At 38.8% G+C, this 27137-nt stretch overlaps 1 protein-coding gene across 1 annotated transcript in view; it reads right to left on the minus strand.

The window, feature by feature from the left end:
* Positions 1-27137, minus strand: part of LOC124613475 (dynein axonemal heavy chain 6-like) — a 984594-nt gene that overhangs the window by 665675 nt on the left and 291782 nt on the right. Inside the window, exon 84 of the mRNA XM_047142181.1 lies at positions 11355-11500. Within this exon, the coding sequence (XP_046998137.1) occupies positions 11355-11500 (146 nt within the window). The remainder of the gene's footprint in view (positions 1-11354; positions 11501-27137) is intronic.

Here is a 27137-nt window from a genome sequence, read left to right on the forward strand (position 1 = left end):
CATTGCTTTCATTGATAGTTAAAGAAAACCATTCAAATAATCATGACATCTCCTGAAGTTGCTAGAACTAATAATTGCACAAACTGTAGTAAGCCAGGAGCACTTTCTGGGTGAAAGATAGCTGCACTATATTGGATTTGCATTTTATGAAGTGCATAGTTTTATGTTCCTGAACACCATTAATAACTGGTCACAAATGCAATGTTATTGCTCCATCCAGTATACTGCATCAATATGAAATTAGTTTACAGAGATTCTTCTGGAACTGCTTTTTTTATGACAACTGTTAAACTACAGGTAACTTTTCCTTTAGTTTTGTTAAATAATTTGTGTAATTGCTGCCCAAGTTTATATCAGTGACTCATAATTGAACTGATTTATTGACCATTCTGAATTGAGAAGCTATTTATATTTACACTTCTAGTAAGAAATAACATGAGATATAAGCGCATTATTTAAATTTTAAAAAAATAAGTGAATGTGATTCTTTGGAAGCTGTAATTTTGCTATGAACATTCTATTCTGCAATGGGCTAAAGTTATGTAATGGAATAAAACATTCTGTTAAGCAATTAGATTGAAATTGGCTGTGGCATATACTTTGTATTTTCTTCAGTCATATGTATTGTTTTTATACACTTATTTATTATGTTTAAATCATTATTAACAATATTCTCTAAAAGACAGATTGTATGTTGTCAACAAGATTGAGGACATGTATCTGGAGCATATGTAATAACCTTATTGGCTGACAACAGCCAATCAGAAACACCAAGATATTTGTGATCCCTCTTGTTGAGGAAAAGCCATACTTTAGTAGAAACAAAGGTATTTGGTGTCTTAAACAGATCCACATCTGCTATACAGACTAATTATATTGCAAACAGAATATATGTCATATTGTCCAGAATTAACAAAATTAGAAAACACTTTACACATAATTCTAATAGTATCTCTATCATACTACAGGTATTATATATAAAAACAAAGATGAGGTGACTTACCGAACAAAAGCGCTGGCAGGTCGATAGATACACAAACAAACACAAACATACACACATAATTCAAGCTTTCGCAACAAACTGTTGCCTCATCAGGAAAGAGGGAAGGAGAGGGGAAGACGAAAGGAAGTGGGTTTTAAGGGAGAGGGTAAGGAGTCATTCCAATCCCGGGAGCGGAAAGACTTACCTTAGGGGGAAAAAAGGACAGGTATACACTAGCACACACGCACATATCTATCCACACATATGTGTGGATAGATATGTGCGTGTGTGCTAGTGTATACCTGTCCTTTTTTCCCCCTAAGGTAAGTCTTTCCGCTCCCGGGATTGGAATGACTCCTTACCCTCTCCCTTAAAACCCACTTCCTTTCGTCTTCCCCTCTCCTTCCCTCTTTCCTGATGAGGCAACAGTTTGTTGCGAAAGCTTGAATTTTGTGTGTATGTTTGTGTTTGTTTGTGTATCTATCGACCTGCCAGCGCTTTTGTTCGGTAAGTCACCTCATCTTTGTTTTTATATATAATTTTTCCCACGTGGAATGTTTCCTTCCATTATACTACAGGTATTCTATGATGTTAATTAGCATTACAGGTGGTATGTTAGCCAAAATGATAATCGCATCCAAACTACCTGTATTACATGTTTTTTCATGGGTTATCTTTCATATGTTGGGAAACAGAACATGGTACTGAAAGTGATACTTAAGAAAACACGGTAACTGACTACATTTCTGTATTGTAGTTACTAAAAATTTTGTGACAGATAGACATAAAGTATTCTGAGAAAGCATGTAAACAAAGTTCAAGAACTAGCTTTAAATGATAAGTCTAGAAATATACTACAATTACCTACATATCACTTCCACACTGATGCTGATGAGGAGATTAGATTAATCACAGTACACTTATAAGTATTTACACAGTCATTATTTCCTTACTCCACATGTGAATGGAATGGAAAGAAGCCCTAATAAGTGGTATAATAGGAAGTACCCTCTGCCATGCAGTTCACAGTGGTTTGCAGAGTATGGATGTGGATGCAGATTCATGACCCTGTGGTCACCTCACTGATTGGGAAAGTTGCATGAAATTGGTAACACAGATGTGTGTGCAAGAAACCCAATTATAGTGACAGGCAGGCTGATTTATAGCATAGCCCAAAGTCTAGGTTAGGTTATAATGAAACAGTTTTGCAAAGTCAACAAACATGTTAGCGAAACAACCTATCTGTGGTGACAGACTGATCTGTAGTGTAGCCCAATATTTATGTTTGTCTGAAATGCAACAGTGTGGTTGTCAGATGGCATTGCCAACAAACGTGTTGGTGAAAGACCTTTATGCAGTGACAGACTAATCTTTAGCGTAGACCAAGGTCCATCTAAGGTTGGAATGCAATAGTCTGGTTGTGAGTAGGTGAAGCCAATGAATGTGATAGCAAAAATCCTGTTTGTGGTGACAGACTGAACTGTAATTAAGTCTGAGATCTAGGTTAAGCTGGATTGCATCAGTTTCAAATGCTTGTCTTAAAATGCTAATCAAACAATGGAAGCTCTAGGTAGGAACATCAACAATGTAGGAAAAGACAGATTGCTACTTACCATAAATAAGATATGTCAAGTTGCAGACAGACACAATTAAAAAACAATTACATTAAGCTTTTGGCCACAGCCTACATCAGGCCAGAGTTGCTGGAATTGACAGTCGTGTTTGCACGAGGGTGCTTGCCTGTGCCTGTGAATGGCATGTGTCTCTCTTTTACTGATGAAGACTGTGGCTTAAAGCTTTATGTAAGTTTTTTTTTTAATTGTGCCTGTCTGCAACTTCATGTATTTTCCTTACAGTAAGCAGCAATCTATCTTTTCCTGCAATGTCCTAAAATATTGGATTTTATACACTATCTGACATGTCTAGATCTGTACAACCATGTGAAATTTCCTTTTTTCTGTGAATGGGAACTGACCTATCAGATACATAGTGGTACGTATATTCTGATAGATGTATATTGTGATGTATCGTTCAATTTGTTGCTTTTCTTTCATAATTTCAATCTGTAAAAGTACAAAGTGTCTTGACAATGGTGTAATATTGATCTATAATGTAGGCTTTACATTGTACAGTTGATGATTAGGTGAAGATTTTGGCACTTAACATTTAATCTTGGCTTTCATTCTGTGACAACACTTGCATTCTCGTTGACTTTTTTTGAGAACTGAGTAGTTTGGCACCTATTCAAACTGCAATTGGTTCAAATGTGAACCAGAAAGGGGGCACATATGATAGTTTGTGGTGAAGGGGGAGGGGGGGGGGGGGCAAGACTTGCGGGTGTGGAGAATTTTTAATACCTTATAAGATGACTGGAGACTTGTAAGTAGCTATTGAAAAGATCCATTTCCTTCCCTGTTAGATATCTGTGTAATACCATTTTCTCAATAACCTTCTTGAAAGAAACACAGATGACTACATCATATTATTTCCTTTGACTGAGAGCTAGGGTGTGTGTGGGGAGGTGTGTGTGGCGAGGAGGTACCTCCCCCCCCCCCCCCCCCCCCTCCACCTCTGCACTCTGCACTCTGCACCCAGCCGTGGCTGCCCCTGTGTACCAGTAGTGAGCTCTTGTACTGACTAGTAAAAGTGAGACAGTGAGCCAGCATGTTGATTTAAAGTTCTTGTATAGTTTGAAAGATGCAAATTCTAGATTGGTGTATGGCTAGTTCATTCATCAAAAAGAGAGCAGGTATGAGCCAGCAATCAGCAACTGAGCTGGTGTCAAAGGAATTTTCAGTGATGGTTTCATATTAAGGTGTCACATAACAGTGAATAATGAGCACGAGAAACAATGTTCAGTAAGAAAAAGTTCCTGGTTTGCCAACAGCAAACTATGATTAGTATCATGTTACAATTGATCTACTTTTGGATGACTCAACTTAGCAGCAGATACACTTCTTATGAGTTAAAACTTTGAAGTCAACGTGTTGTTGTTTGGAAAGAGTACTGTGGAGGAGTTTGTATTTCTGCATGTTCAGAAAAAAAGATAAAAAAAAACAACTTGGTGCAAAAGGCATAATTGTAAAAACTGATAAATAGTTGGAAAAAAAAAAAAAGATTTGGAGAGGCAATAACACAACAGAGTGGTGGATATATGGTGCTCTTGAAGGAGAAAACGAAAAGTCCTTTTTTCATGTTGTTCAAAATAAATTGAGGGAGGTGCTTTTGGAGATAATAAAAGAAAATATATTACCTGGGATAATAATAGAGTCTGATTGCTTGGGTTAATTTAAGTGCCTAAAAGATGAAGAATTCAAGCAACTCTCTGTAAATCATAGCTTTCATTCCAAGGACACAAAAACAGGAGCACATACAAACAGCACTGAAGGAATGTGATTCACAATTATGATTTCCTTACAAGGAATACGGTAGTGTAAAGAGTTGTTCAACTCTTACTTTTTTGAATATATATAGAGAAGGCAAAGTAATGATAAAAAAACTTATTCCAGTATTTTATGAACTGTGTAACTTGTCTGTATGATAGTAACTCACAAATGATTTAACTTGCTAGTGTACCAGTAATGAAATACATAAATAAGTATTTGTCAATAGAAATAATCAAGTTTTGAAAATGTTATGTGACTGGATAGTTAGAACATCTACACACCAAGCAGTAACAGGAGATCATAACATATGAAAGGTATTTAACTGCAAGCTTCCAGAGCCAGTGGCTCCTTCTTCTGGAAGAAGGATTGAAGAGCAAGTAAGAGGGGTGACAGAAAAGGTCTGATGAGCTGTAGGAAATTGAGAGAGTTTAGGAAAGTCACTCAGAACCTTGGGGTGGAGAAGACTTACCGGATGCGATGAGAAGGAAAGATTGATTCATGGTTACTGCACATCCCTCCAAAATAGCTTTTCGTTTCCCTCCCAATCTTCATAATATCATTATGAGACCCTACGCTCCTACTGCATCCATTTTCCTGTTGTATGGCTTCCACCCCAGCAACTGTCCACGCTGTAAGACTTGCCCTATACACCTTCCTACCAGCACCTAAACCAACCCTGTAACTGGCAAAACATATACTACCAAAAGAAAGGTCACCTGTGGAATGGCATATGTCATGTACCAGCTGTTATGTAGACACTGTTCAGACTTTTACATTGGCATGACCACCACTGAGTTATCAGTTAGGATGAATGGGCATAGGCACAGGTTGTATACTGTCATGATGCAATACCCTGTTGCAGAGCATGCTCTACAACATGACAGTAGTGACCTCGGCGTTTGTTTCATCAGACTTGTCATCTGGATTCTTCCACCCTACACAAATTTCTCAGAAGTCTGAAAGGGGGAACTGGCATTACAATATGTCCTTGGTTCTTGCCATTCACCTGGTCTTAATTTACATTAGTTTCTTTGATCACAGAGCTTCTTCTCAGTAACTATTTCTTTCTTCATTCCCTTTGCTATATCTTTTACTTTCTGACTCGTCTTCTCCCCCCCCCCCCCCCCCCCCCCCCCATCTCAGCCACATATATTGCAATTAGCTTTCTGCTCTTAGTAATTAGCACATAATGTTTCGTTAGTAATGACTGATTGGATATTACCATGTCTTTAGACTTTCAGGTTTTCAAATCTTGTCTGGTGCAATCCCCAACAATCAGTCTTTGCTTCTCAATCAGTACAGTAAGTCTCCCTGGACCAATGGTTCTGGCTGACTATTCTAAAGTCTCTCCTTTCCCAAACTTCACCAGTCCTTTTCCTTCAACACTCCTCCTCCTGCTTCAACCCTTCTTCTAGATGGAGCCACTAGCTCTGAGAGTTTGAAAATTTCAATACTTTTATAAATGTGTTCTCCCACTGCCACTTGGTGAGTAAATTGTTTATCTATTCAATTATGTTATAAATAAGTAATTGGTAGTCTATAGTTTACTCTGCACACGTTCAAAACAAATCTTATAACAATTTTTCACTTCCATTTGTGTCACAGACATATCTTTTAGTTCTAGATCTCATGTTCTATATTGCATTTCTATTTGCTGCAGTATTTGTTTTCCTAAAAGTTGTTTGTGATTTACACAGGGCTTCTTGCATCATTTGTATCTGTATGATTCATGCAGTGAAATTATCCCTTGGAGTCCACTGTTTCCACTATCTCTGTTAGTACAATTCTGTTTCAATATGCCACAACACAGAAAGTACGAAAAGTATCTTTTTTGCTTAGGAGAAAAAGCATCCCCTGTTTACCATTTTCACTTTGCCAGATATATTAGGTTGGTGCATAAGTTCATACCATTTTTGTTTTGCTTGATGGTCTTCTGGTTGCTATGGATTTATTTACTAATTGTCACTTTTGATTTTTAGTTCGCCATTTCTATCTGAGTTTGCATAATTTCATTTTGTCAGTTGGAGATAGCGAATGGAGCCGTGGACGTCAGAAAATGGAGTTCCTTGTGTCAGAGTGTATAATGCCATTAACTTTACTTGTAACTTACTGGCAGAACATTTCTTTTTAATAATTAGCTTTTAGTGCATGTATTTATATGTGCACTTCTTCACATTGTTCAGTTATTTATTTGGTTTTCAAGGGCAACTGTATTATTTTATAATGTACCTTTGGTCAAAATGGTTTATTCTTCTCCAACAATCTAGGACTTTCCCTCCTGCTTATATAATTTATGCTGAAAGGAAATGTGATCTATCAATTGCCAGTTTTCTTCAATTCTTCTGAGACATTTTCTGTACGTACTCTACATACTGTTTGAATACATCGACAGAGTCCATCAGATAACGAAAGACTTCTGTCATCATGTCTGTCTCAAAAACTATGTACAAGTTCATGATTAACTATTCCTTTGTTTGAACATCGATACAGCCATTGTCATATTTTTCTGTGTTTGCCCTGAAGAGACATTCTTCTCCAATGTAGGCCAGTGATTCACACAGTTTTACATTATGCCCAGGCAGATACTTCCTCTTGTGAAGTTATTGCACTTACTGTTCCATGTTGAAGACATGCATCCTCCCTTATTCTGGTTCTGCACACACACATAAAGCAATGTTCACACACCATAGGTGCACTCCATATGTAATAATTAGCTTTATCATTCTTTCATTAATGAGAATCATTCATTGTTAAGGCTTATGTAATGATATACATCACTCTTCTGCAGTGATATCTAAAAGCATAATTACCAAACTGATAATTTCTTCATGCTCAAAGTGTGTCCAATGAACCAGTCCCTTCTTTTAGTCAAATTATGACATTAATTTCTTTTTCCCAGTTTGATTCACTACCTCCTCATTTGTTATTTGATCTACTCAACTGATTTCCAGCATTCTATTATGGTACCACATTTCCAAAGCTTCTACTCTCTTCTTGTCTGAAATGCCCATTGTTCACATTTCGTTTCAATGTACCACTATACTTTAGACAAATGCCTTCACAAAACACTCCCTACCACTTAACGTTATATCATACGTTAACAAATTCATCTTTTTCAGAAATTCTTTTGTTGCTATTTGCCAGTCTGCATTTTGCCTTTCCCAACTTCAGGCATCATCATTTATTATTCTGCTTAAATAGCAAAATTCATCAACAAGTGCACTTTTAGAGTCTCATTTCTTACTGTTAGTCTGATTTAATTCAATCACATTCCTTTACCCTAGATTTATTTTTATCTGTTTTCAGCTCATAATCTCTTTTTAAGACACTATCAATTCCATTCAATTGCTCTTCAATGTCTTTAGCTGTCTCTCACAGAACTGGACTAAGAAAGACCATTGAACATATGCAAAGCAGGGCAGCATGAATGGTCACAGTTTTATTTTATTCCTGGGAAAGCATCTCAGAAATGTCCGAAGATAAATTCAAACTGTCCCAGGAAAGCCTACTTATAAAATTCCAAGATTAAGCTTTAAGAGAGTAGCCCAGAAAACTTCTACAACCTCTTGTGTAAGGGTTGTGACTATAAGATGAGATAATTACAACAAGCACAGAGGCAGTTCAGCGAAGATTCTTTCTGTGCTCCATAGGTGAACAGAATGCATCAGAACCCTAAAAAGTGGTTAATTTGGAGGAAACATCTGCTATGCACTTAACAATGGTTTGCAGAATTTATATATCCATGGAGAACAGAAGAACAAATTTCAACTGGAATAGCAAAGAGTTCAAACCTATTTGATGAATATCACAGAAGAATCTAAAACTGGAAATTCATCACAATGACAAAACAGTTATCGGGCTTGCTCTAAAATTGTTGTATTTTGATCAAAAATGATGTCATGTGGACATCACTCAGGAACTGCTGAATGAAGCTGATAACAATCTGGAATTTCTAAAGAAGATTATATAACTAGAGGTGCCAGATTTTTTTTAAACCCTGTAATGGACAAATGCTCAGTTGGGTAAAAAACAAAGGGATTTAATTTTTTACACAGGACAAATGAAAACAAAATTATTTTTTGTGGTTTATTGGTCTTTATCATATTTTATGGAAGAATGTGTAAGTTTTAACATGCTTATGTTTGATTTTACATATTTAAAAAAAATCAATGCAACTCCAGGCATACTGAAAATGGTCATTACTTCAATTTTTATCAAATTTGGGGTACATTTGTTTTGTAGATCCATCCATTTTAATGCGATCTGTGAAAAAAACTTTATACAAAGCAGTTGGAACTAGGCATACTAATGATGAATGATATGAGATTTAAAATGTTAAGGATTTCATTTTTGGAAAACTCATCCATGATTTTCTTCCATTTCTCAGTCACACTCTTATTTTTGTCATCAAAAGACTGAGCCATGTCCAAGCTTCTTTTAATTATTTGAAATTCTTCATATAGGGAGTTCATGTTCAGTTGACCAATCCTTACTTCTAGTTTATCAGTACTGTATTTTACAACATTGTGGAGAATATGGATGGATAACCAGCTTTGGCAATTTTATCATTTTCAGCTAAAAGAAGCGTGTATTACTAAGTTCGAAACTTGATATGCACATTCATCATTAAGTTTTACAAGTTCCCGTAGTTGGTTTACAGCCCCAGTATCATAATCAAAGAATTGTAAGCAAATTGGAAATGTTTTCATGTCATTTTTTCTTTTTTTATTTACTTGCATCCATTGCTAAAGAGAAGTATACGTTTTTTTTTTTTTTTTTTTTTTTTTTTTTTTTTTTTTTTTTTTTTTTTTTTTTTTTTTTTTTGGATGATCTTTGAAATATTTTCATACAATAGCTTCCACTTTTGTTCTTCCACAGCTACAACTTTGAGAGATTTTTGAATCACTGCAGATATATAACAATAAAAATTTGTGTGAGCTTTCTATACTGCTGTAACTAAGAGAATGCATAAACGTGTGATAACAGATGCTAGTTCTCTAGCAGTAATCTTGATCGTCTTTAAGGCAGATAGTTCAAGCTTCAATAAATATTTGGTTAAGGTATTTGATAAACAGTTTAGACAAAAAGAGACCAGAAGCTTTCAAAATGTGGTGCTACAGAAGAATGTTGAAGATTATATGGGTTGATTACGTAGTTAATAAGGAGGTACTGAACAGAATTGGAGAGACAAGAAAACTGTGGCACAAATTGAGCAAAAGAAGGGATCAGTTGATAGGACACATTCTGAGACATCAAAGGATCACCAATTTAGTATTGCAGGGAAGTGAGCGGGGAAAAAATCACAGAGGGAGACCAAAAGATGAATACAGTAAGCAGATTCAGAAGGATGTAGGTTGCAGCAGTTATTCAAAGATGAAGAGGCTTGCAAAGGATAGAGAGTCTGGACAGTTGCATCTAACCAGCCTTTGTACTGAAGACAACAACAACAACAACTTGATACTCAGTCACTAACAACAATCATGTGAGATTTAGCAGATGCATGTTGTTTTACATTATCAACACCTGTATGAGACATGAGATATCTCTTTTCAACAGGTGACAGTGTGCCTTGTGCGAATTTCCTTTTACTTGTCCAAACTAGGAATAATTATTTTCTCAGTTCGGATTATACTTCATGCCTTTTGGATTTCTTAGAAGGTATTCCAGCACTTGTAGATGAATTATCTGTGTCACTGTCACTTAAATCACTGCTTTTTTAAAGAGCTTTAGAAATAATTCACAAGCACAACACGTTCAACACTCAGCAGTTCTTGCAAAACAATGAACGACGTTTTAAAAACTAGAATGACAATCAAGCATGGAATTAAAAAATCCCTCCAGTATTGTTAACAAGCATTGGCATAGCATTTAAAGGAGTTGGCAAACAAACGAAAGTGCTAAACACTAAGCTGTAGAATGAAAGAAAGACAGATAACAAACAAATAACAAAACATAATACAAACAGATACAGGCAAATACAGACTGATAGCTGAGTTAATTGTATCTTCATGGAGTAAGTGCAAAGATAATAGGTACTCGCCAGCTGTAGCGCAAAAGATTTTGCAATAATAATCAAACAAGTTTGAAATACATGAAAGAGTCTGTCCCAGTGGGACATTTAAAACTTTGCAGCAAATATGGGATGTCCTGGGAAATGCAGGATGTCTGGCAACACTAATTATAACAGGTGATGAAACATGGGTATAAGGATATGACGTCAAAATCGAGACCCAATCGTCCCAATTGGAACTGCCTAAAGTGCCAAGACTGAAAAAATTTGTCAAGGTCCATCACATGTGAAGGAGCTTCTCACTGTTTTCTTTGATTACAATGGGATAGTGCATCATGAGTTCCTGTATTATGTAATATGGTGAATAAGGAATACTACATGAAAGTATGTGCCATTTGCATATAGGTATCCAAAGAAAATGACCAGAATTGTGGTAAAATTACTCATGGAAATTTGATCACAATAATGTTCCCACTTACACATCAATGCTTGCTCATGATTTTTTGGAAAAAAAACAAGGATGTTGTTTTAGTACCACTGAGGCAATAAAAACAGAATTGCCAAAGGAGCTTAACACCATAATAATCAGAATCATAATTTTTACTGTCCCATAAAATACAATGGCTCATCAACACTGCAATTACAATTTAAATTTGAGTTCCAGAAGTGCTTTCAAAATTGGAAAAAGCACTGGCACAAGTGTGTTACGTCTGAGGGGGATTACTTTGTAGGGGACAAAGTTAATGTTGAAGAATAAATAAAGATTCTTTAAGAAAAACAAAAATTCCAGTTACGTTCTGATCATGTGTCATATTTATAACCCTTATATAATTTTAAGGAACTGTAAGAATCAAGAGTTTATCTGATCACACTATGGAACTGCACAATTATTCAAACTACAATATAACTATTAGTCTTCGTACATTTATAATGCATGATCTGTAGTTATGTTACAGAAGAACAGTAAAACTCTTACCTGGCGAGTTTTGCAGCCTTGGCATTTCTTATCGTAATTAGTTGCTGTGCAATAACTGACAATACTTCAATGTCAATTCGATTGAATTCATCAAAGCAGCACCATGCACCAGACTGTGCCAAACCAGAGAAAAACCGACCCATCATCTATAAGAAAAAAACTGTATCATACACCTTCATTATGTTGTACGCTTGTCATCCTTAACGATAACACTCATTAGCAAAACAGAAAAATGGCCATTGAATTGAACTACTGTCTCTGCTCATATTTACTCTTCATCACTAGATACTTAGAATAACGTCTTCTATTTTATACCTGGTGTAAATTGTGTTTATTCACAAACACATTAGAAGTTGTGTCACTCACTGTTGTGACATATGAACTGAAAAAAAAAAAATCCAGTCAATCTTATATATTCATATTCCTTAATGGGTCAAATTACACCGACAGGAAATTTTCTTTCCAAATTTTATTGCATTACTGCAGCTGAATATATTGGCATTTTATAATACATACTTAATCCATACAACCAAGCTTTGAGCCAGTGACCCACCCATACTCATACACAGAGAAGAAGGAAAACACACGTATGGTAGAGGGAAAATGGGACAGGCTATGAACAGAAGCAGGACAACATGCAGATGGGGGTAAGGGGAGGGGGATAATGGTGGGGAGGAAGTAACTGAGAAGGCAAGTGAGATAGGAATGAAGAGTTAGCGGGAAGAAAATAATGAAAGTTGTTTCATTAAAAGAATGAGATTTAATTCCCTTGGAAGTAATCTTTCAGAAACAATGTGCAATAGATATAAATAGTCATTTACTTTTAAATTTTATCCAGAAAAACATAAGAGTGTTTAACAAATCTCCCACTAGCACATACTTAGAGAACTGGAGGTCATATGCAACATGCAACATAATAGTTATCACACCAATTCATAAGTTAGAAATACAACACAAGGAGCTCTATAAAGAGTGACATCTCTGCTATATTTCTTTTCCTGCCAGCAAGAGAGAAACTGTTGCCGTAATCTGTAGCATCTCATTTCTGTGCAATACGAAAATGCTCTGAACAGGCAATGTACTTTCATTGCAGGAGGAGTAGTGAAAAGCTATTCATAATCAGCAATAAAACTGTTTGAAAGATTTAAGAATATATTTCAGCTGACAGATCTTTTATAATTAACTAACTATAGAAACCATACACAAGACTTTCAAAGATTTCATTGCAGGAGGAGTAGTGAAAAGCTATTCATAATCAGTAATAAAACTGTCTGAAAGATTTAAGAATATATTTGAGCTGACAGATCTTTTATAATTAATGAAATATAGAAACCATGCACAAGACTTTCAACTATACCGTGTAAGCTGGTTTGATTATATGAAACAGTGCATGTACTGGTGCATTGCTTATCTGCTATTTTTTCTCTGTTTAATGGTGTGCCTTCTCCCTCAAAGCATTAGTTCTTACCATTATTAACTTAGTTACCAGTACAGCTTCGTAAACCAATCTAAAGATAATTAGCTCAGAACAGCAATTGGCTCAAAGTCCAATTTTCTTTGTACAACTTTTTCACAGATTTAGGTGAACAAAGTTCCACAAACATGTTGTGCTTGACAATAACAAAAGTAGGATTTATTACAGTAAGTTTCACAAAAGAGCATTCTGTCAAAATCAAATAGTCTTCTTAGGTCAAACCGATTCTCTCAGGACTGCTCACAAACTCACTCACTAGATCAGTCAAGAACTGTTTGAGATCCAACCAGGTAGTTACGGAATGGAGGCAAGCAGAGAAGAATATCGTATGAAGCTACTTTCAAGTGTAAAGCAATTCTTTATGTGGAAAAATATGGTCACAGAAGGGCAGGAAGGGAGTTCAAAGTAGCTGAGAGTAACGTTCACTTATGGGAAAACAGAAATTGGGATATTTGCAACTACCACTACTAGAAAGAAATTCACTGGACCTCACAAAGGAAGACATCCTGATATTGAGGTAAATGTTTTGGAAGTTGTCCACAAAAGGAGGAAGAATGAGCAACCTGTCACCATTGGCACCATAATACAAAAAAAAAGCAAAAGAGATGGCTGCAGCTCTTGATGTACCGAAGCAAGAGATTAAGGCTAACCAGGGATGGTTGATTGCTTTATGAGACAAGTGGGCTTATCTCTGTGACACAGTACAACAATATACCAAAAGCTTCCACAGGATTTTGAGAAGAAGCTTCCAAGAATTTATGCGGTATGTTATTACACTTCGGAAAGAAAAGAATTTTTTGATGGGCCAAATAGACAAAGCTGATAGGACTCCAACTTGGTTTGATAGCCAAGCAATTACATGACTAATCAGAAGGATACAAAAGAAGTTACCATCAAAACATCTGGGTGTGAAAAACAGCACTTAATAGTACTGCTGGAAATCACAGCAGATAGAAACAAAATGTCCCCCTATTTTAATACGCAAGCGAAAAACAAGCCCCAAGAGTCCAAAAAATGAAAAGCTATTCCCTAATGACATCATTGTTCAGAATTGATGGCCTGGACGAAACAAACGAATGGGTGGGAGTTGGCCATACCAAAGGTATGCACTAAAAACAAAAAACTGGGCAGAGTATAGAGAGAAAATTTATAATAAGAAACTGAAACATGTTACACAACTTTTTGAAGGGCAACAAGTCCTCTTATGAACACACCGTAACTTGACAAAATTTGGCAAACTGAATAATAAGTGGCAATTACTCTAATCAAGACCATATGTAACATCCAAAATACCATACCATGGAACGTACAGATTAGTTTATGAGAAAACAGGGAGAGACAAGGGTTTCTACCCTCACAAAGATATAAAAGCTTTTATAGAATGATGAATATAGGTAGCATTTTTTCTTTCTGTCACAAGATAATTGTACATTGTGTATGTAACTCTAAGTGTAATTTTTCTTTTGGAATGTATTTTAAGATAAAGTAATGTGTATAGGCATAAGTATTTGTTTTGATTTGTACATGTAGGCACAAAATTAACAGCAATGAGAAGTAATACACCACTTAACGTGAAGCGAAGGTATAAACAAAATTAGCTTATGATTTAGCTGTCAGTACTCAACAACACATGCTGATGTTAGTAGTAGGAGAGGGGGCAGTGACCTGTGCACCTGCAAGACACACTGGCAGAAGGCGCAACCAAATAGGAATGCAGTATATACAACTACTTAACTTAAATACAAAGTAAATGGAAATACTACACAAATACATCTACTGTCTAAGAACGAAGGAACCTATTGATATATGTACATAGAGATTTCATTAAGTACTAAGCTACATACAACATATTTACAAGTAAAAAGAAGCATTATGAAAAATTATATGAGACGTGTTAGCTAAGGACAAACGACAAAATACCGTAAGAAATGACAATTAATTTTCTTTGCAGAGTAAATGATAATATTGAGTAACAAAATAAACAAATGCCTATTGAATTTAAACGAAGTATGGAAATATCTGCAGATGTATGAAATGACCAAATGTGTCAGTGGCTACTGAGCTACATAATACAATTAGTTTCAAGTTTTTTTCTTTCTGCAACCAGTACATTGTCACAGTGCCCTAGAAGAGAATTACTTCAAGAGCAACAGGTACCAAATCAAGAAATGGGCTGTGCCTCAAGTAAATAATGTAATTACAAGGATATTTATACAAAGCTCATAAGTCAAATCAAAAATGAAATATGCATTGTCGCACTATATCTCCATGACAATTCTCAGTACCTATTCGCTGCAGAGTACACATAAACATTTAAGCATGACATTTTGCAAAAAACGATTAATTATCATCATGTCAAATGAAAGCTTGAATAATTGCATTTCCAGATATGTGAGAAAAGTAAGTCTGTGATGGTTAAAATGTTATATTTCACACTAAGAAACACTTGAATTGAAGTAAATAGCACATGAAGAAACAACATGGTGCTATGTGAATGATTAGTCAGTATACATTATTTCTGTGAAACAAAAGTTCCTTGACAACTAGTCTGTGACTGCCCCGAGTAACATTTCCTCGTAAATCCTTGAACCAGTAGATGAGTATTTCCTTTCTTCCCTACGAAACAAAGGAGGTGGCACCAAGCATAGTTAGGCCACTAATGCATAATGATTTAGTCCTCTTTCTAGTGTTTTCTCCCTCCTCTACCTAAGGAAGCAATGAGCTCCCATAAGTTATAAGAGCCTATCTATAAAATATATCTAAAAACAAAGATGATGTGACTTACCAAACGAAAGTGCTGGCAGGTCGATAGACACACAAACAAACACAAACATACACACAAAATTCAAGCTTTCGCAACCAACGGTTGCTTCGTCAGGAAAGAGGGAAGGAGAGGGAAAGACGAAAGGATGTGGGTTTTAAGGGAGAGGGTAAGGAGTCATTCCAATCCCGGGAGCAGAAAGACTTACCTTAGGGGGAAAAAAGGACAGGTATACACTCGCACACACACACACATATCCATCCGCACATACACAGACACAAGCAGACAGGTATACACTCGCACACACACACACACATATCCATCCGCACATACACAGACACAAGCAGACACTGTCTGCTTGTGTCTGTGTATGTGCGGATGGATATGTGTGTGTGTGTGTGTGTGTGTGTGTGTGTGCGAGTGTATACCTGTCCTTTTTTCCCCCTAAGGTAAGTCTTTCCGCTCCCGGGATTGGAATGACTCCTTACCCTCTCCCTTAAAACCCACATCCTTTCGTCTTTCCCTCTCCTTCCCTCTTTCCCGACGAAGCAACCATTGGTTGTGAAAGCTTGAATTTTGTGTTTTTGTTTATGTGTCTATCGACCCGCCAGCACTTTCGTTTGGTAAGTCACATCATCTTTGTTTTTAGATATATTTTTCCCACGTGGAATGTTTCCCTCTTTTATATTCCTATCTATAAAATGACAAAGAAATGTATCATATGTTTGTATTGTATCATGATAATGTGTATGTAATTAATTTGTATATGTGATGTGAACAAAGATAAGTTGGAGCTAACAAACAAACTGTAGTAACAGAACCCAGTTAATGGAAATTTTATGACATTTTAAAACTTAAGAATATTATGCTCGTAGTTTAAGTGATGGATGGAATGTCGAACATAGGTATAAGCTACCATGTCATGTATGTTGTTGTAACTCAATACTTGTATGAATTTTGATTGGGAACCAAATTCCATATGATGAAATGAACTTTAAAAGCAAGCAATTTATACCATATTGCTATATGTGTCTTTCAACAAGTAGATGGTCAAGTAGGGTGACATGAACATGCTTGTGCAATGAAATATTTTCTGAGTATCATGGCTCACAATGCTTGATACATTAACAAGTGAAGTATAGTTGTTCAAGCCGGTACTTAGCTCATCAATGGATGGTATTGGTTGGGGTTCTCTCCGCTGAAAATACGATACGACAGGTAATAATGACACCTGGGCCATGAATATGGACATCTGCTGCCACAGGGTTGGACTTTGAACAATAAGCACACACCCACTGCACCCAGAATGAAGACAAATGTCATGGCAATTCTTCAATATGTGACATTCAGGTGGAAGTGTGACACACAATGTGATACAAACACTAAGAAAATAAGTGCATGCACATGTGACAGTAGCAACTGACATGTTGACCACTGTTGACTGGTTCTTTGCCGCCAAATCTGCCAGTGCACAAGGGCAAAACCCGGCAGTGAGAATGAAGCAAACTGAGCATTATTGTAAGCATGCTAAATTGAAATATGTAATGGACTATCATATTATGTATATAATCTTTTAATTTCTTGTAGAACTTGTAATATACATAGGATAAGATGATGTATAAATTCTATTAAATAAAAGAGAAGCCAACAAATATAGGGTATCGATCCCTATCAGCAAATGTAAACATGTAAAAGCAAAAAACACTGTACGTCTCCACTACATGTCAACGTACAGTGTGGGGACAATTGTGTCGGTACATGATGAAATACCCTCAGGATATAGTAAAGTTAAAATTAATTAAAAACGAAAAATGAAATGCCAGTCGACCATAAGCATTGGCATAGACATTAGTTATGCATGCATGGTAACGTGCAGGCGAATGAAAAAACTGTCATTCGTTTTTTGTACATGATTTTTTTTATTCACTCTCTCTTGTATGTAGAACTTCTGTTAAGAAGTGCCATTTGGGGGATGATGGGCTACAAGTGTTTTGTAACATCCATGTTTCAAAATAAGAAAAATATTGATACCAGTATTAAGTATTTTTATTCAAGTGAGGTGAAACTGATAAAGGAGGTTTTTCTTACTTATGACATGCACTGGTGTACTTGAAGTTTGCTGCATGCATCTACAATTGTAATGTAAGAGAAGTCTGATAGCATAAAAATTAACACAGAACCAGAATATCTAACACTCAACCAAGAGAAAATACTGGGGAAAATTAAGATAGGAACAATGCAAAATTTGGAATAGCTATCAGGAAGGCTTCAGGAAGCCACAAAATTAGCAGTAGCACTGAGAACCAGGAAACACCGCTGGGATATCCATACAATGACCTGTCAATCAAAGGATGGATCAACACATGGAAGAAGTTCAATAGCAGGGAGATACCGGAAAACTGGGAAGAATTTCTCAAAACATGGAAACAGACAAGTAAAATATTCCATAAAGAAAAACAGACTACAACAAACAGAAACTAGAAGAGATGGAAGCAGACTTCACAAGGAACAACACGAGGAATTTCTACAGGACATTCAGAGATAATATGATGAAATACCAAGCACCAAACCTCTGCCTTAGGAGACCGGACAGCACATTAGAGACCAACACCTAGAACAACTGTAACCTCCTAGTGAAGTACTTCAAGGAACTTCTAAATACAGAATCACCAACAGACAAACTGGACACAGAGGAACCCACACCACACCCAGATAGCAAACCGCCATTGATAGAAGATATAACAGAAATCATCAAGAATATCAAGAACAATAGAGCAGCAGGACAGTATGGGGTCATCGTGGAATTCTCACAGAACACATAAACAACATCATGAAACAGATATGGGAAACAGAAGAGATACTGAAAGAATGGCGCACAGCACTGATACACTCTCTACACAAAAAAGTGGATAAGTCAGACCCAAACAACTATAGGGGCATTTCGCTGTTACCTGTCACATATAAGACACTTTCCAAAACACTACTAAATAGATTGGAAAAGCAAACTGACCACCTAATTGGCAAATACCAGGCTTGGTTTCGTAAACACAGGTCGTGTGCTGAACAGATATGGAACCTTAAGACGACACTGCAACACAAACAGAACATAAGCATCACCTTCATTGACATCAAGAAGGCATATGACTCAATAGACAGAGAAATCCTCTTTAAAATCCTGAAAGAATGCACAGTAGATAGGAAGACACTAATCATAATCAGGAAACAATACAAACAAAACACTCGTTAGGAACCTGATCAGAAGAAACAAACTACAAGAGACACAACACGACAAATGAACACAATGAACCAAACAGAGACAAAAATAACACAGCCAGAGCATGAAGGAACACTGGGTAACAGGAAAAAAGAGAAGACGAAGAGAACACAGGACCTTAAGTGGATGGAAGATTGGAAGCGGAAACACAGTACATGAATGAGGGAAGTTTGGGCAGAAAAGTTTGGGCAGAACGTAAAGAGAAAACAACAGCAAAATGGACATGAAGTTTAGTCTAAATGCACTTTACAAGGGAAGGGAAACATTCCACGTGGGAAAAATATATCTAAAAAAAAGATGATGTAACTTACCAAGCGAAAGCGTTGGTATGTTGATGGACACACAAACAAACACAAACACACACACAAAACTCAAGCTTTCACAACCCATGGTTGCTTCATCAGGAAAGAGGGAAGGAGAGGGAAAGACGAAAGGATGTGGGTTTTAAGGGAGAGGGTAAGGAGTCATTCCAATCCCGGGAGTGGAAAGACTTACCTTAGGGGGAAAAAAGGACAGGTATACATTTGCACACACACACATATCCATCCACACATATACAGACACAAGCAGACATTTGTAAAGGCAAAGAGTTTGGGCAGAGATGTCAGTTGAGGCTTAAGTATAGAGGCTAAGATGTTGAATGACAGGTGAGGTATGAGTGGCGCCAACTTGAAATTAGCGGAGATTGAGGCCTGGTGGATAACGGGAAGAGAGGATATATTGAAGGGCAAGTTCACATCTGCAGAGTTCTGATAGGTTGGTGTTAGTGGGAGGTATCCAGATCTCCCGGACGGTGTAACGCTGTGCCAAGATGTGCTGGCCATGCACCAAGGCATGTTTAGCCACAGGGTAATCCTCATTACCAACAAACACTGTCTGCCTGTGTCCATTCATGCGAATGGACAATTTGTTGCTGGTCATTCCCACATAGAAAGCTTCACACTGTAGGCAGGTCAGTTGGTAAATCACGTGGGTGCTTTCACACGTAGCTCTGCCTTTGATCGTCTACACCTTCCGGGTTACAGGACTGGAGTAGGTGGTGGTGGGAGGATGCATGGGACAGGTTTTACACCAGGGGCGATTACAAGGGTAGGACCCAGATGGTAGGGAAGGTGGTTTGGGGATTTCATAGGGATGAACCAAGTGGTTACGAAGGTTAGGTGGACGGTGGAAAGACACTCTTGGTGGAGTGGGGAGGATTTCATGAATGATGGATCTCATTTCGGGGCAGGATTTGAGGAAGTTGTATCCCTGCTGGAGAGCCACATTCAGAGCCTGATCCAGTCCCGGAAAGTATCCTGTCACAAGTGGGACACTTTTGAGGTTCTTCTGTGGGAGGTTCTGGGTTTGAGGGGATGAGGAAGTGGCTCTGGTTATTTGCTTCTGTACCAGGTGGGGAGGGTAGTTGCGGGATGCAAAAGCTGTTTTCAGGTTGTTGGTGTAACGGTTCAGGGATTCCGGACTGGAGCAGATTCATTTGCCACAAAGACCTAGGCTGTAGGGAAGGGACCGTTTGATATGGAATGGGTGGCAGTTGTCATAATGGAGGTACTGATGTTTGTTGGTGGGTTTGATGTCGACGGATGTGTGAAGCTGGCCATTGGACAGATGGAGGTCAACGTCAAGGAAAGTGGCATGGGATCTGGAGTAGGACCGGGTGAATCTGATGGAACCAAAGGAGTTGAGGTTGGAGAGGAAATTCTGGAGTTCTTCTTCACTGTGAGTCCAGATCATAAAGATGTCATCAATAAATCTGTACAAAACTTTGGGTTGGCAGGCCTGGGTAACCAACAAGGCTTCCTCTAAGTGACCCATAAACAGGTTGGCGTACGAGGGGGCCATCCTGGTACCCATGGCTGTTCCCTTTAATTGTTGGTATGTCTGGCCTTCAAAAGTGAAGAAGTTGTGAGTCAGGATGAAGTTGGCTAAGGTAATGAGGAAAGAGGTTTTAGGTAGGGTGACAGGTGATCGGCGTGACAGGAAGTGCTCCATCGCAGCGAGGTCCTGGACGTAGGGAATATTTGTGAATAAGGAGGTGGCATCAATGGATACAAGGATGGTTTCTGGGGGTAACACATTGGGTAAGGATTCCAGACATTAGAGAAAGTGGTTGGTGTCTTTGATGAAGGATGGGAGACTGCATGTAACAGGGAGAAGGTGTTGATCTACGAAGGCAGAGGTACATTCTGTGGGGGCTTGGTAACCAGCTACAATGGGGCGGCCGGAATGATTGGGTTTGTGAATTTTAGGAAGTAGGTAGAAGGTAGGGGTGCGAGGTGTCGAAGGTTTTGTAGGGGGCCTAAGGTTCTGAGGATTCCTTGAAGCTCTGCCTGGACACCAGGAATGGGATTACCTTGGCAAACTTTGTACGTAGTGTCGTCTGAAAGCTGACGCAGTCCCTCAGCCACATACTCCCGACGATCACGTACCACGGTCGTGGAACCCTTGTCCGCTGGAAGAATGACGATGGATTGGTCAGCATTCAGATCACGAATAGCCTGGGCTTCAGCAGTGGTGACGTCGGGAGTAGGATTAAGGTCTTTCAAGGAGGATTGAGAGGCAAGGCTGGAAGTGAGAAATTCCTGGAAGGTTTGGAGGGGGTGATTTTGAGGAAGAGGAGGTGGGTCCCGCTGTGACGGAGGACGGAACTGTTCCAGGCAGGGTTCAATTTGGATAGTATCTTGGGGAGTTGGATCATTGAGAGTAGGATTAGGATTATTTTTCTTTGTGGCAAAGTGATATTTCCAGCAGAGAGTATGAATGTAGGACAGTAAATCTTTGACACGGGCTGTTTGGTTGAATCTGGGAGTAAGGCTGAAGGAGGATGCTTTCCTCTCCCACTTCCACACCAGCTGTTCAGAGCATCCTCCTACAGGCCAACCGCAAATTAGAACAGCATGCCACCCTCCACGTCAAAAAACTATCCTATCTCCTAGTTTCCCACCTCCGGAAAGGCAACTCACTCACCCTCCATAACCTTTCCAGCAAACCTCAACCTCCTCTCATTGCACACAGGCCCAGTCTCTCCCATCTACTCAATCTCCCACTTCCAGCACCACTCCCCCCAAAACCTCAAAATTCTAATCAATACAATCTGGAACCACAACACCCTAATTCAGTAGTTAACCTTTCCTCCAAACCTCTCTCCCAATCCGAAACCTCTGTCCTATCCAAAGGCCTTACCTTCAGCCCTACTCCCAGATTCAACCAAACAGACCTCGTCAAAGATTTATTGTCCTACACTCCTACTCTCTGCTGGAAACATCACTTTGCCACAAAGGAAAATAATCCTAATCCTGCTCTCAATGATCCAACTCCCCAAGACACTATCCAAATTGAACCCTGCCTGGAACAGTTCCGTCCTCCGTCACAGCGGGACCCACCTCCTCTTCCTCAAAATCACCCCCTCCAAACCTTCCAGGAATTTCTCACTTCCAGCCTTTGCCTCTCAATCCTCCTTGAAAGACCTTAATCCTACTCCCGACGTCACCACTGCTGAAGCCCAGGCTATCCGTGATCTGATTGCTGACCAATCCATCGTCATTCTTCCAGCGGACAAGGGTTCCACGACCGTGGTACTTGATCGTCGGGAGTATGTGGCTGAGGGACTGCATCAGCTTTCAGACAACGCTACATACAAAGTTTGCCAAAGTAATCCCATTCCTGATGTCCAGGCGGAGCTTCAAGGAATCTTCAGAACCTTAGGCCCCCTACAAAACCTCGACACCCCGCACCCCTACCTTCTACCTACTTCCTAAAATTCACAAACCCAATCATCCCAGCCGCCCCATTGTAGCTGGTTACCAAGCCCCCACAGAGCGTACCTCTGCCTATGTAGATCAACGCCTTCAACCCATTACATGCAGTCTCCCATCCTTCATCAAAAACGCCAACCACTTTCTCGAATGCCTGGAATCCTTACCCAATGTGTTACCCCCGGAAACCATCCTTGTAACCATTGATGCCACTTCCTTATACACAAATATTCTGCACGTCCAGGGCCTCGCTGCAGAGGAGCAGTTTCTTTCACGCCGATCACCTGCCACCCTACCTAAAACCTCTTTCCTCATTACCTTAGCCAACTTCATCCTGATTCACAACTTCTTCACTTTTGAAGGCCAGACATACCAACAATTAAAGGGAACAGCCATGGGTACCAGGATGGCCCCCTCGTACGCCAACCTGTTTATGGGTCACTTAGAGGAAGCCTTGTTGGTTACCCAGGCCTGCCAACCCAAAGTTTTGTACAGATTTATTGATGACATCTTTATGATCTGGACTCACAGTGAAGAAGAACTCCAGAATTTCCTCTCCAACCTCAACTCCTTTGGTTCCATCAGATTCACCCGGTCCTACTCCAGATCCCATGCCACTTTCCTTGACGTTGACCTCCATCTGTCCAATGGCCAACTTTACACATCCGTCCACATCAAACCCACCAACAAACAACAGTACCTCCATTACGACAGCTGCCACCCATTCCATATCAAATGGTCCCTTCCCTACAGCCTAGGTCTTTGTGGCAAACGAATCTGCCCCAGTCCTGAATCCCTGAACCATTACACCAACAACCTGAAAACAGCTTTTGCATCCCGCAACTACCCTCCCCACCTGGTACAGAAGCAAATAACCAGAGCCACTTCCTCATCCCCTCAAACCCAGAACCTCCCACAGAAGAACCCCAAAAGTGCCCCACTTGTGACAGGATACTTTCCAGGACTGGATCAGACTCTGAATGTGGCTCTCCAGCAGGGATACGACTTCCTCAAATCCTGCCCCGAAATGAGATCCATCATTCATGAAATCCTCCCCACTCCACATAGAGTGTCTTTCCACCGTCCACCTAACCTTCATAACCTCTTGGTTCATCCCTACGAAATCCCCAAACCACCTTCCCAACCCTCTGGCTCTTACCCCTGTAATCGCCCCCAGTGTAAAACCTGTCCTATGCACCCTCCCACCACCACCTACTCCAGTCCTGTAACCCGGAAGGTGTAGACGATCAAAGGCAGAGCTACGTGTGAAAGCACCCACGCGATTTACCAACTGACCTGCCTACAGTGTGAAGCTTTCTATGTGGGAATGACCAGCAACAAACTGTCCATTCGCATGAATGGACACAGGCAGACAGTGTTTGTTGGTAATGAGGATCACCCTGTGGCTAAACATGTCTTGGTGCATGGCCAGCACATCTTGGCACAGTCTTACACCGTCCGAGTGTATCTGGATACTTCCCACTAACACCAACCTATCAGAAATCTGGAGATGTGAACTTGCCCTTCAATATATCCTCTCTTCCCGTTACCCACCAGGCCTCAACCTCCGCTAATTTCAAGTTGCCGCCCCTCATACCACACCTGTCATTCAACATCTTAGCCTCTGTACTTCCGCCTCGACTGACATCTCTGCCCAAACTCTTTGCCTTTACATATGTCTGCTTGTGCATGTATATGTGTGGATGGATATGTGTGTGTGTGCGAGTGTATACCTGTCCTTTTTTCCCCCTAAGGTAATTCTTTCTGCTCCCGGGGTTGGAATGACTCCTTACCCTCTCCCTTAAAACCCACATCCTTTCGTCTTTCCCTCTCCTTCCCTCTTTCCTGATGAAGCAACTGTGGGTTGCGAAAGATTGAGTTTTGTGTGTGTGTTTGTGTTTGTTTGTGTGTCTATCAACATACCAACGCTTTTGTTTGGTAAGTTACATCATCTTTGTTTCTAGACACACACACACACACACACACACACACACACACACACACACACACACACACACACTGACAGGGTGGTGGAGAGCTGCGATTGATCACTGAACACAATGCAATGCCATAAATCACCAGTCCATGCTTCCCGATCATGGCACAACTTCAAATGCAGCCATTTGTCTTATGGGGCTCATGGCAGCCTATGTATAGGATGACAATTTTCTAGTCTGGCTGCTGCTAGTCCTTGAACAGTGCTGTGGTATGGTGGTATGATACAATGTTGCACAGAGTTGTGTTGTAAATAAATAAAATTATATATATATGAAAAACATTTAAGAAGGATAATATAATTGCGTTATTAGAAATGTTCATCACTTGTACAACTTTTTAGGCTACCAGACTTCTTCTCTTACCTTTCAATTGTAGATGCAGGCATCAGATTCCAATTACACCAGTGCATGTCATAAATAAGAAAATCCTGCTTACTTGGTTTCACTTGACTTGAATAAAAAACAGTTAATACTGGTATCAAATTTTTTCTTATTTCAAAATATATATGATACAAAACACTCATAGCCCGTCATCCTCCAAACAACAGTTCTTAACAGAACTTCTAAATACAAGTGAGTGAGAAATAAAATAATGTAAAAAATGAATTACGAATTTCTCATTTGTCTGCGCCTTACCGAGCATTCATAATTAACATCTTTGCCAATGCTTATGGTTGATTGGTGTTTCATTTTTTGTTTTTAATAAATTTTAACTTTATGATATCCTGGGGGTCCTTCATCATGTACTTACACAATTGCCCCACACTGTACGTTGACATGGAGTGGAGACGTACAGTGTTTTTTGCTTATACATGTTTACATTTGCTGATAGGGATCGATACCCTATATTTGTTGGCTTCTCTTTTATTTAACTGAATTGATACATCATCTTATCCCATGTATATTACAAGTTCTACAAGAAATTAAAAGATTATATACATAATATGATAGTCCATTACATATTTCAATTTAGCATGCTAACAATAATGTTCAGTTTGTTTCATTTTCATTGTTTTGTTTCACACTTGCGCACTGGCAGATTTGGCAGCTAAGAACTAGTTGCCAAGGGTCTATATGTGAGCTGCTACCAACACCGTGTGTGCACTCATTTTCTTAATGTTGATTTCACATTGTGTGTCACACTTCCACCTGAGTGTCACATATTGAAGAATAGCCATGGCATTTGTCTTCATTCTGGGTGCAGTGGGAGTGTGCTTATTGCTCAAAATCCAACCCTGTGGCAGAAGATCTCCATATTAATGGCTCAGGCGTCATTATTACCTGTCGTATCATATTTTCAGCATAGAGAACCCGAGCTAACAGCATCCATCGATGAGATAAGTACCGGCTTGAACAACTATAGTTCACTTGTTAATGTATCAAGCATTGTGAGCCACAATACTCAGAAATTATTTCACTGCACAGGCATGTTCATGTCACGCCACTTGACCATCCACTTGTTGAGAGACGCATATAGCCATCCAAAACACATAAACCGCTTGTGCTCAAAGTTCACTTCTTCATATGGAGTTTGGTTCCCAATGAAAATTCATACAAGTATTGAGTTACAACAACATACATAACATGATAGCTGATACATATGGATGACATTCCATTCATCGCTTAAACTACGAGCATAAATTTCTTAGTTTTAAAATGTCATAAAATTTTCATTATCTGGTTTCTGTCACTACAGATTGTTAGCTTCAACTTGTCTTTGTTCACATCACAAATAAAAATTAATTACATACACATTATCATGATACAATATAAGCATATGATATATTTCTACTTCATTTTATAGATAGCGTTTTATCACTTGCGGGAACTCATTTCTTCCTTATGTAGAGGAGGGAGAAAAACTGAGGAAAGTGGACTAAAACATTATGAATTGCTGGCTTAACTATGCTTGGTGCCGGCTCCTTTGTTTAGGAGTGAAGAAAGGAAATCCTCATCTACTTGTTCAAGTATTTATCAGGAAATGTTACTCGTATAGTCATCGAGTAGTTGTCAATGAACTTTTGTTTCATGGAAATAATGTGTACTGACTAATCATTCACATAGCACCATGTTGTTTCTTCATGTGCTAGTGCTATTTACTTCAATTCATGTGTAGTTTAGCGTGAAATATGGTGTTTTAACCATTGTAGACTTATCTTTCTCAAATACCTGGAAATGTCACTATTCAAGGTTTCACGTGACAAGATAAAATTTAATTGGTTTTTGTAAAATCTAATGCTTTAATGTTTCTGTGTACTCTGTAGCGAATAGGTACTGATAATTATCATGGAGATACACTGCGACAATGCATATTTCATTTTTAATTTCCCGAATGACCTTTTTATAAATATCCTTATAACTAAATTGTGTACTTGAGGCACGGCACATTTCTTGATTTGGTACCTGCTACTCTTGATGTAATACTCTTCTTCTGCACCTTGACAATGCACTGGGCACTGAAAGAAAATAAACTCAAAACTAACTTAAAACTAATTGCATTATATAGCTCGGTAGCCACTGAC

This window comes from Schistocerca americana, chromosome 4 (genome assembly GCF_021461395.2).
Source record: "Schistocerca americana isolate TAMUIC-IGC-003095 chromosome 4, iqSchAmer2.1, whole genome shotgun sequence".
In the NCBI taxonomy this organism is placed as follows: domain Eukaryota; kingdom Metazoa; phylum Arthropoda; class Insecta; order Orthoptera; family Acrididae; genus Schistocerca; species Schistocerca americana.